Source organism: Medicago sativa, chromosome 5 (genome assembly GCF_051527215.1).
Source record: "Medicago sativa cultivar Bolivia chromosome 5, Bolivia_mono, whole genome shotgun sequence".
Lineage (NCBI taxonomy): Eukaryota > Viridiplantae > Streptophyta > Magnoliopsida > Fabales > Fabaceae > Medicago > Medicago sativa.
Genome location: NC_140753.1, coordinates 72,625,348 through 72,637,609, shown reverse-complemented (window position 1 = coordinate 72,637,609; position 12,262 = coordinate 72,625,348). Strand labels below are relative to the sequence as shown.

At 35.4% G+C, this 12,262-nt stretch overlaps 2 protein-coding genes across 2 annotated transcripts; both read left to right on the top strand.

Annotated features, from left to right (window-relative positions):
* Positions 1–464: 464 nt before the first annotated feature.
* LOC146924731 (uncharacterized) lies at positions 465–1,997 on the top strand. Its single transcript, XM_085711889.1, has 3 exons — positions 465–651; positions 742–921; positions 1,036–1,997. Exons 1-3 carry the CDS (start codon positions 465–467, stop codon positions 1,995–1,997), a joined length of 1,329 nt encoding a protein of 442 aa, XP_085568015.1.
* Positions 1,998–6,937: 4,940 nt separating this feature from the next.
* Positions 6,938–9,988, top strand: LOC146924730 (protein neprosin-like). Its single transcript, XM_085711888.1, has 7 exons — positions 6,938–7,084; positions 7,224–7,310; positions 7,416–7,610; positions 7,761–7,928; positions 8,061–8,114; positions 9,194–9,340; positions 9,540–9,988. The coding sequence occupies exons 1-7, from the start codon at positions 6,938–6,940 to the stop codon at positions 9,915–9,917; spliced, it is 1,176 nt and encodes a 391-aa protein (XP_085568014.1). The 3' UTR covers positions 9,918–9,988.
* Positions 9,989–12,262: the final 2,274 nt, after the last annotated feature.

Genomic DNA, 12,262 nt, shown 5'->3' with positions numbered 1-12,262 from the left:
GGATTTTAGGTTCTGAAGTCAGTTCAGAAGTTGTGGTCCATCAGAAGCTCTTTATTGAGGTTCTGAGGAAAATAGGCTTCTGATGATGATGTCAGCATCTGAAGTTCAGAAGCTGGATTTTATGCTCCTGAATAGTTGAGTTAGTGGAAACACTGGAAGTTACTTTATTTGGTAACACTGGCCCACTAACTTGGCAGCTACTCTGAGAACTTCTGACGTGGCTTATCTGTATTGGTGTATAACTCAAAAGGGCAATGATGATTTAATAGCTTTGAAAGTACTTTCACGTGCCCCCAATGTCATTAATGTTATGTTTGTTTGTCTCTTTTGAATTACAATCGTTTTTACTCTTATCACTTTGTCAATTCACACACTACTCACTTCACAACAAACACTTCATTCTTTCAAACCTGTTCTTGCGAAGTAAGCGCAATTCTCAACCATAGAACCCTAAATCATCATCAATGGCATCCTCAAGCTCGCATCAGGACATTCCAGAATCTACTTCACAAGAGGCCCATGCCTATGAAATCAGAGGAAGAACCATGGAACTAGAAGGATGGAATTTAAAGGTTCAAATAGAAAATCCGGTGGATTTTGAATCTCTAGCTTTCCATGGATGTTGGATCGGAAGTTTCTACGAAAAGCAAGGTCTCATGCCATACTTCAAAATGTTGAATGGACCAACATACGAAGCTTTGGTTAGGCACTTCTGGGTAAGAGCATCGGTGTATGATAAAGTTGCTTCAGAAGCTGAAGAGAATGAGAAGGTTTTACTCAATCCTAGTCTGAAAGGGAAGACTAGAGAGGAAATGGGACTTGAACCATTTACTTGCACTGAAATTAGGTCAAGCATCTGTGGAATTCTGGTAGTCATTGTTGAATGGCAGATAGCATCTGTACTCCAATTAGAAGCTTCTGGCAAATATTCAGGGATATATATTTCTAGTGCTAAAGAAGGCTTCTGGAAAGAAAATGTAAACATGGCTTTGTACAATTCCAAGAAGACATGAAAGTATGTTGATTTGAGCATAGAAAAGAAGCTGCTTCTGAAGATTCAGAATGAGAATCTGCTTCCAAAAGGTGCAGGTGATCAACCTTCATTGGGGCAGAAAGTCTTCCTTCAGCACTTTATCAAGAAGGAAAAGGTGAATGTGCTCAAGTACCTTTTCAAGTATTTGATTGATAATCTGAGAAAGAGTCAGTTGGAGAAAAGATGCTGGGTACCTTATGGAAGTCTCTTACCAGAAATCTTTTATCAAGGAGGGATTTTGGACCGACTCAGTAGTGTTGAAGCCTACTCAGACAAGCAGCTTGACACTAAGACTGTGAAGTTTATTAATGCTCATACACTCAAGCATATGAAGCTGATCAACACTGTCACCAAGCTCAATACTAACTTGAGTGAATCCAGTGCTAAGTCTGATCTCATGAAGGATTTTCCACCCATTTGCAAGAAGGATCCTCTTGATGTGCAGATGTATTTCATCAAGGATCACTATGAAACAACTAACAAGGTCATCAGGTTGGAGGATGTACCTGAAGAAATGTATGGTGGTGCTCTGCCACTTGCTAGAGGCAGAAAATCAAAGAGGAAGTTGACTGAAGAAGAATATCTGGAAGCTGAAAAATCTGCAAAGAAGGGAAAGAAAGAAAAAGGTGTTTCTGATAAGCTTAAGATTGGTGGTTCTGCAATGCCATCAATTGAAGAGGAAGTTGAGGACCTGGACTCAAATGTGGTCCTGAACAGGAAGACTAGAAGTGGAAAAGTTGTTGCTTCTTTGATTGCTCCTGATCAACCTACAATACCAAAGAAGAAGAGGAATCCAGCAGTAAGAAAGATCAAGGAATCTCCTTATGTCATTAAGGAAGTAGAAGATGTTGAAGCTACTTCAAACTTGGTTTCAAGGGAACTAGAAAGGAAGAAAGCAGAAGCTGAAAAAGGTTTGAAAATCACTGCCGAATTACAAGAGATGGTAACTTCAGAAGCTTCATAACTACTGATGGCTCTTGATACTGCTGAAGATGGTCAGAAGAGAACAGCTGATTGTTCAGAAGCCTCTATGACAGGTAATGTCTCTACTCACACAGAACCTGTAATACATGAGATATCTGATTCCCCCTCCTCAACCTCATCCTCTTCATCAACCTCATCATCATCCTCTGATTCTGATGATGATAAACCCTTAGGTCAACGCTACCCAAAACTATCAAAAAGCCATCCAACCTCAACCTCAACCCCTTTTAAACCAATGTTTCCAACTATCAATAGGAAGATAGGTGAGATACTTGAACTCAAAAGCAGTAGACTCCCACCTAATCATCCTGATCAACCTCAATACATTCCACCTCTCAACATGATTGTACCTGACAATGTTGATACTGAGTCTGACTTACAAACAGCCTCTGAAGTGGCTTCTAAGGAAATCATTTCAGAAAGCCCCAATAGGGGTGGGAATAGGCCAGGCCGTCCGACAGGGGCCTACAGCCTAGCCTATTTAAGGCCTAACTCGGCCCAGCTCGTTTATTAACAAGGCCAGGCTAAGGCTTGCGAAAAAACCTATTAAGCCCATCGGGCCGGCCTATTAAGCTTTTCATATATAATATATCTTCCATTATTGATATTTTTGAAGTTTTTTTTCTTCATAAACACAAGCCTTCATATGATTGGTTATTTAGTAGCTGATATATTGGTGTGATTAGACCTTCGTAAGAATTCATTATTTAGTAGCAAACATATTTGTGTGCTTTAGGCCTTAATAAGTTTTACCCTATATAGGAGTAGGCTTACATGTGTTGTCAGGCCTTAGCATAAAATAGGCTTTTAAATAGGCTTTCAGGCTTCATCAGGCTTTTAAAAAGGCCAGGCCAGGCCTCAAAAATGAGCCTATGATGGGTAATAGGCCAGGCTCAGGCCTAGCATTTTTGAAGTAGGCCAGGCTTAGGCCTTACAAAGCCCGGCCCGGCCTAGCCCATTTCCACTCCTAGCCCCCAACACCAAGAACCTGAACCACAAAAGACTTCATCACCACAACAACAACCAACCAACCAAGCACCTGAACCACAAATAGCCCCCTCATCAAGCTCAAATCCAACCCTACCTAGCCAAAATGTTCCTGAACCTACTATTCTTGAACATATTTCACCTGAACCTGAACCAGCTGCTCCTGAACAATCTGTTCCTAAGCCAACCCAGTCATTCACCATTTCTTTACCTGACCAAACTATCAAGGTTACCCGCTATGATGGTGTCTCTGATATGGATATTGATTATGAGGCTGATCAAGATGATCACACCTCTGACATGGTTACAGACACCATTTCTGACCAACATTCAACCAGCAACCTTGAACTTACAAATGGCCAATCATCATCAAACCTAGCCATTGTACCCACAACCTCACCAAAAACCTCTAGACAACCTTCACAACCCACCATATTCCTGGATTCTCAAGTATTACGAGATGTGTAGGAAGACATTGCTTCTGAGTTAATCCAGCTGATAAAAGGAAGAAATGACTTGGGTCACAAGGTCAGTTATCAGAAGCAGTGGAGGAGATTGAAGGAAAGAGTTCTCAATGTCATCTCAGCTCTGCATGATTCCTGCATTGAAGCTCAAGAGCAAGCCAAGCAGAAGCTGGAAGATTGGCTGAATGGAATTGAAGAAAATCTTGAAGATATACATGTCCTTGGTACCTGGGTGAAGAATCCTTTAAGCATAAGAGGAAGGGATACTATAGATTTCCTTCCCAACTATATTCACCCCAAGGATCTAGATTTGACATTCCTTTCAAAGGTCAATTTGAGCAATGCTGCACCTGATCTGGCTTTAGTTCAAAAGAATAAGGTGTTAAAAGAAAGAAACAAGGAACTTGAAAAAGAGCTACAAGAACAGAAGCTACTGCTGTTAGAATTCAAAGCTGAAACAGACGCTAAGCTGGAGGAAGCTAGACTCAGAGAAGAACAGCTCATATCAGAGATGGACAAGAGACTGGCAGAAACAAATGAGCTTCTGAAGAAGATTCTAGAGAACCAAAGCAAGTCAAACCCTTAGTTTCACACCTTAAGCTTGCATGTTTTCTTTATGCTTCTGACATATCATGTTTTATCTTTTGTTTCTAAAACAGTTTTTGCGTCTGATTATCATTTGCTCCTGAACTTGTTAAAAAATTGTCATCTTATTTTATTGGCTCTGATAATCATTTTGATTGATATGCTCCGATTAGTTTGTTTTACTTTGCGAAGATGTTTTATACGCTTTACTTATGTGCTTATATAGTGCTCTGAACCTTTTATTTTATGTTTTTCTCATCTCTTCTTTTTTGTTTATTCTTTTCGTTAATGACAAAAGGGGGAGTATATGTGATAGTATTTAAAGGCTCTGACCCCATTAATGATATTTGAAAAATATTTTGAAAAACTTCTATCATTTTTACCTGAAAGGTATAAGCTATGAACGAAAGAATGAGTATCAAATTTCAAATAAAATTAATTGAATCATTCTTCTTATCTATAATCTACTTCTCAATTAATTGTTTTTTAAAGCTCTGATATTATTACGCGCTAAATGAATTTAATTAACCTGGATAGAACTTAGGGGGAGCTTACAAACCTCACCTTAAAGACTATCAGACTCAGGGGGAGTTAGAGCTTACAAACGTCAGAACCCCAAAGTCAAGTTGTTAATTAGATTAACAACAATTGATCAATTTTAAATACTATTGTTTGTCATCATCAAAAAGGGGGAGATTGTTGGAACAAAATGTGTTTAACAATGAACCTTAAAGAGTTTTGATGATAACTAGGTATTAAAAATTGTAAATTGGACTAGCTAATATTTGTTCAAGTGTACATGACCATAATTAAAAATTTACATCATAAAAAGGTTCTGAAGAACAAAAAGAGAGCTAAGGAATCAAGGAAAGGAAGCTTTAAAGCGTCTGAAGAGAAGTGCTCCTGAAGACTAAAAGTGCTCCTGAAGACAAAATGCTCCTGAAGAATGATGACGTCATCAGAAGCTGAAGTTCATCAGAAGCGGATAGTTCAGAAGCAACTTCATCAGAAGATGAAACTCATCAGAAGCTGATTATCACCACAAGTTGAAGATTCAAGGATCAACACTCCAAAAGCTGTCTATTGGATTCGAAAACACTACATAAGACTAGTGGAACTTTGCAACGGTCTTTTTAGTGAAGATTTGAAGGCATTGGAAGCTTATCTTCAAAAAGCGTTGACATTGTACTTTGTACGAACTGTACAACCACCTTCCCCACTACTCTGCAGTTGTCCACGCTACAAGACAAGAAAACAGCTCCAGAATACGGCTACGCCTGCAAAGATGTTCCTTCACAATGAGAATGGATTTCAAATTGGTTCTTCATAGGACAACAACCAAATCAGGCAAAAGATCATTGGTGAAAGATCAAGCTTCAACAAAGACTCTTTTGATGTGCTGGCAATTTCACAACGTCTCTTTCACACCTCTATATAAAGGAGTGAAGACTTAGAGTTTTGGGACTCTAATGCTGAACGAAAGACTCTCGATATTTTTACAAGTGTCAAACCTCTGCTGAAATTGTTCTGCATTCACTTAGAATTTCTGTTTCTCAAAGTCACATCTTAGAAATTCTTAAGTCTTAGAGTCTGTATCTGATTGTATTGTGAGCACCTCTGATTGTATATCAAGTGTTCAACCTCAAACAATTTTTTTTGTAATCTTGTTTGTTTAGAAGTCTCTTGCAGTTGTGCTTGAGCATAGAAGTCTCTTGATTGTGTTCTTGAGCATAGGAAGACTCTTGCAAAGTGTGCTTGAGCAAAGGAAGTCTCTTGTTGTGTGGTTGAGCAATTGTAATCAGATATTACATTCTAGTGAAATCTCCTTGGAAGTGCAAGGGGGACTGGACTACTTCCGGATTGTGGAAGGAACCAGTATAATTGTTTTTTGTCTTTCTTCTTCTCTCTCTGTTTTTATCCGCTGCGTTCAGATTCTGATTATCACTTCAGAAGCTGTCACTTCTGACCAGTGTGTTCAGTTTAGGAGAATTGAAGAATTTTTCAAAACACAATTCAACCCCCCTTCTTGTGTTTTTCTCACTTTCAGGTACCCCAATGGTACACAAGTGGTGTCCAGTTTTCCTTAAAAAAAAAGTGGTGTCCAGTTTAACTTTTTGCTACTCTACCCTTTCGGTTAAAAAAATAAATTGAAATTATATAAATAAATAATAACAAATGATAATAAATGATCATGAAGATAAACGTGATATGAATGTGCTTTGACCATATAATGTAGTAATGTTTTTTTTTGAAGAGGCTATAATGTAGTAATGTTATGAATGTGCTTTGACCATACAATGTAGTAATGTAGTAATGTAATAATCACAATGGATAGGTGAATTTCTTTTAAATCCTATTGTTTATAACCAAATAAATTTTTAAAATATTTTAAGATAATTTCGAAATTAAATAAAATATCTGATCATTTCTATTACCAAAAAAAATAAAAATTTATCCAACAATTTCTTGCCAGAGATATAAGATATAAAAGACGAATCAAACTTTTATTAATTTATTTATTTTTTGGTCAGGATCAAACTTTTATTTTCATTATAAGACGAATCAATCTTTGTCAAAATTGTATTAAAAAATATATTAATGTCGTCAAACATTTTACGTTAATTCATTTCTTATATGGATGTGTAGGATGGAGAAAGGAATCATCGCGATTAATAGGAAGTCAAAAAAACTTAATGCCTTTTATTAAACCATTCCTTATAGAACTAGGAAAAATATTTTTCTTTGACCACCAACTGAGTGTATTGCTACGTGTATGCGATGTGTATATGTCATTTAATTCTCAAAATAGAACATCTTATAAATAAATAGGAACTAAAGTTTTACAATCTGTCAAGTCATTTTGTTTAACAAGAGAATTGTGAAAATGATCAATACATTGTTTTTTGTTTTGTGTTTGGTGACTAGTAGTACTGGCCTTATAGATCATGGTATGCATAGCATGTTAGACGAAGATTCAGAGTTGAAGAGACAACTAAAGCTCATCAATAAGTCTCCTATCAAGAGTATTCGTGTATTAAGAAAACATATCCATATATATATTATTGATTTTTTTTAAGGACTCATATGCATGTATTATTGATATGTAATTTAATTTGATATGAGTATATAATGTACTCATTTTGTTTGTGTTTGATTTGGTGACTTTGTAGACAAAGTTTGGATACACAGTTGATTGCATCGATATTTACAAACAATTGGCTTTTGACCATCCTTTACTAAAGAATCAAAAGTTACAGGTAGAACAATTTCCAATATAGTTGACATTTGATTAGTCATCATTTTTATTTAAGTAGTATTATAACACTTCTTTCAATGTTGATGTTTTATTTCATTTGTTGTAGATAAAACCAAACTTTCAAAGAATAATTGAAAACACGACAGTAATGAATTCCTCAAGCAAACTGATATTTGGGATCGAGAGATACATGTGTCCAACAGGAACCATTCCTATTAGGAGGACAACAAAAGATGACCTCATTCGAACCAAATCTTTACTGTACAATCCTATCTTAACTCAAGCTAGTAATGGCAGTCATGTAAGTTTTTAGTTATAAATAATAAAAAAATTAGGGGTGGGGAATTAATAATCAAATTTTAAATGGTCTTGATTTATTCATACAAATTAATGAAAGTACAATTGATGTTTCAAAATCTTTACTGGTTTTGTGAACCCATTGTATTTGTAGGTTGCTCAACTTTCTCTTAAAAAACTTCCTAATAGGCCTTTTTATGGAGTTACTGGAACTACTAGTGTTTTCAATCCAAGATTGACTTCCGATCAAACAAGCTCATCTTATGTATTTGTTCAAAATGGAGGTGAAGGTGGTACTAACAGAATCGAAGTTGGATGGCATGTATGTTTTGCTTTACTGTATTTTGAAAATTTTGTTATCCTAAAATTTGAATATGTAAGACTTCCTAAAGTTAATCAATTTTATGGTATAAAACTATAAATACTATTAATTTAAAATATGTAATGGTTCCAGGTATCTCCCAAACTATATGGCAATGATGCAACTCATTTATACTTGAGATGGACGGTAAGAAGAAGCTTATTCATTTTATTTTATCTTCACACACTTACAACTAATGTAAAGTAACAATGGCAGGGCCGTCCCCATCGAATTGGAGGCTAGGTTCTAATAATAAAAAGAGGCCCCTAGTATTTGTAAAAAAAAAAAAAAAATAGAGGCACATAGTAAACAAATGCAATTTTTTTTTTAAAAATCATCTATTTAGACAGTTAAGAACATAAAAAATAGGCATTCTTGTAACTAATAAAATACAAAAAAATGGGCTCCTAATAATTTAAAATTTATATATTTTTAACATAACATACTTACATATCATAATTTACATATCATAATTACTTATTTGGTCCAAGTGATCGAAAAACAAAAAATTACTTATTTGGTCCATGGTATTTCATTAACAAATTTTGCTCTGCAATAGCCGCAGACCGCAGTTCAAACTTCACTATAAATCAAAATGAGGACACTGGGACTTGAACACACGTCCATCAAGTCTTTCATTGTTACACAACCCGCTGTGCTGAACTGAATTTCATGTTAACTTAATTCTCTATTAATATTATTATAGACAACCACTAGACAATAAGAACAAAACATTTGGCCCCCCAAAAATGTGAGGCCCGGCAGCTATGGTTGCACACCCTTGAGCCGGGCCTGAACAATGGGTTATAGAAAGTTGCACATATTATATTAATATTGATTATTGTGTAATTATTTTTAAGTTTACTTTGAGTCTTATATTTTAGTTTGAGATGCATCCAACATGGACGTCTTAAAAAAGGTTAGGGTTGCCCTTACCATATTTAGTGAAAAATGAGTTTTTTTTTGGTACATAGACGAAATGGCAAAGCCATTATAAACTCACACACAAGTGGAGGTACCGGGGTTCGAACCCCGGTCATGGCATCCGGCCTAACAATTTCGGTGAAAAATGAGTTTTAAAATAACAAAAGGGAGAGAAGTTTTTCATTTTATTAAAATTTACTAAAAATAATAAGATTTGTCTTTAGACTGGATCCATATTAAATATCTCTTTGGTTTGATTTAAAAAATAATTAATTAATTTTATTTCATATTGAACATGCTAGTCAGATAATTTTAAAAAGACTGGATGCTACAATACATTATGTCCGGGTTTTGTTCGGCATGATACTTCATATCAAATTGGATCACGTGTGATGCCCACATCTGTTTATGGTGGACCGACATATGAGCTCAAGTTTTCTATTGTCCAGGTCATTCTCTAACTATAAAATTAAATTTTAGAAAATAAGGTTTTGATATATTTATTTTGAAAATTATGTACTATATGGAATATAACTTGTATCAAACAATAATAAAAAATAAAATTATTGATAAACACAATGAAAGATCTTGTTTGCGGTATATGAAGGAATTCAAAATTACATTCACAAAATTTATGGTTCTGTACAGGATATGGCGAATAAAAATTGGTTGGTCAATATACAAGGTGAAACATCTGGGCATTTTCCTGCAGCTTTATTCACTCAGTTGGATGATGGAGCTGGTCAATTGGGATGGGGCGGGTCAACAACAACCCCTGTGGGTACACCTAACCCTCCAATGGGATCCGGATACTTTCCTGATGAAAATTTCATTCATGCATGTTATTTTAGGCAAGTTACATATCTTGATGAAGATAAAGTAGAAACTATACCAGGAGTAACAGTGCTTGAAAGAGTATTAAATGACGCCCCTGACTGCTATGGTGCTGAATTCAATAATAATCCTGAAGCAGTGTATGGGTATAATATTCACTTTGGAGGACCTGGCGGAACTTGTGGAAATTAATTTATATTTTGATCATGTTCGATTCAAATTTCATAACAAAATAAAGGATGCAAGGTTGTGTTGTTGTATCATGGCTGCTTTAGTGCTCTACAATTTGCTCATCTATTAATTGTTTGTTGCTATTGTCAACATTTGTTATATTCCACATTGTGTCACTCTTGTGGACAAATTGTTGGTGATGCGTCTTAATTAGGGGTTAGCAAAAATATCCAAAAACCGAACCGAACCGAACCAAACTAAAATTAACTGAACCATTGAATTGGTTATTGAACCGAACCGTTATTTTAAAAACAGTTCATTAACTGAACCGAATGATTAACCGAACCGAACCAAACTCAATTAACTGAACCGAACCATTATTTTCTGGTCCTAGAGATTATCATACCCTTTTGTGAATTAATTGCTCGTCGTCTTCCTTCAATTGATCAATCTGAAAGGTACTATTCTAAATATTAAACGTAATTAAGGTTAACTAGCATATTAGACCATCCATAATGGTGGGTGCTTCACCTATTTAGCACCACATTAAATAGGCACCTCATTGTGGAGTATAATACATGGTGGCTATGGAGAAGGGTGGCTATGGAAGCACCCCCTCTCTCTCTCTTCATTTTTCATGGGTCCCATTTAATAAATCTTAATAAATTAAATAAATTTTGTTGAAATGTAATGATATAAAATTATTTGTGGGACCTATTTAATAATTTCTTTTAAGGTACTAGGTTGGAGAAAATTGATGCTTATTAAGTACTCCCTCCGGTCCTATTTATAAGAGAAATTTTGGTCAACAAAAGTTGATGTATCTCGTTAACAATTCAGTCCAGATCCATCAACTTTTGTTGACCCAACTTTCTCTTATAAATAGGACCGGAGGGAGTATTACGGTAAAATGAGTGATGTAGACATATAAATTCAATTTAAGCACCCAATTTAAGGTGCTCTATTGTAGATGATCTTATTTCATTGGATTTGCACCAGTGAAATTAAAGTTTATGAACTAGTGAAAATAAAGTTTGGTGGCGGTGTTGGAGTTTGAGCAAGGCATTAATGAACCAGTGTCTGTTTTATGAAATGATTTTCGGATCTTGTTAGGTGTATGGTGGGCTTCTGCCAATATGAAAATACGATAGACATAGTAAGGAAATATGAAAATATGCTTTTGCAAGTAAACGGTTCAAAATAGGCAAGTAAACGGTGACTGAGTTCAAAATTTTCGTTTTGGTTCAGTTCGGTTAACAGGTAAGTAAACGGTTAACCAAATCATAACTTTGGTTCAGTTCGGTTAGTTCCAAACCTTAAACGGTTCGGTTTGGTTATTCTGAACCATTTCAACACTTCGGTTCAGTTCGGTTCGGTTAATATGGTTAACTGAACTATGCTCACCACTAGTCTTAATTGTATGTTGGTAGATGAAATTGAAAAATTATGGAACAAATTGCAATTTGGAAGCATATTATATACTAGTAAGATACTTATCTCAAGTTTTCCATTAAACCTTGATAAAAAGGAATGTGTATGCGCATTGTTGATATCTGAGGTGGAACGAGGTGGCTGAAGATCGGTATCCTTCTTCGCACCTTGCTCCTAGGTGTCATTTATTTCGAGGTGACGTAGGAGGTTGTGTCATATGTTGCACCATGTGTCCTGGTGATATGGTTACTTCGATGGACCCTAGGTTGACCAGCTTATTGGGGTTCCATGCAAGAAAATTGTTGTTTCCACATCAATTTTTGCTATGAAACACCATGAAATTATAAATATAACCTCGTCGACAGTTAACTGCCGCATGTTATGTTTCATCAGCAGTTAACTACCGTTGATTTTGATTTCAGCAACCTTAACTGTCGTTGTGATTAATTATTCAGACAACACATTCTGTTTTCATCACGAAGCCAAATTTTGGCCTATTTATTACCTGTAATTCAAAACAAAAAATTCTAGATGAAGTACAACTCCTACACCATTTATAATCAGTCATAAGCAAGAACAATACATAATCTTTCAGAATTGACAAAAATTAAATCAATTTGAGATATCGTTAAAATTACACGAATGTTTGAAATTCAACTGTCTCGTCATTTTTCAGAGGTCAAACTATTTGATTAGCATAGACTCACTAAATTTATTTCACGACTGAACTTTTAATTTTTCAAAGAAAATGGAAAAAATTTCAAATTACCACATTTTAAAAAAAGATTTAGGGTTCGGGGGTTAGTTACTTTTAGGGAAGGTGTTAGCACCCTAAACGTTCGTAGTACTCTACAAGAACCTTTTGATTTTATTTACTTTTCGTGCTATAACTTGCTTACTTAGAAAATGGAATTAAAGAAGGAGTAGTGATTGAT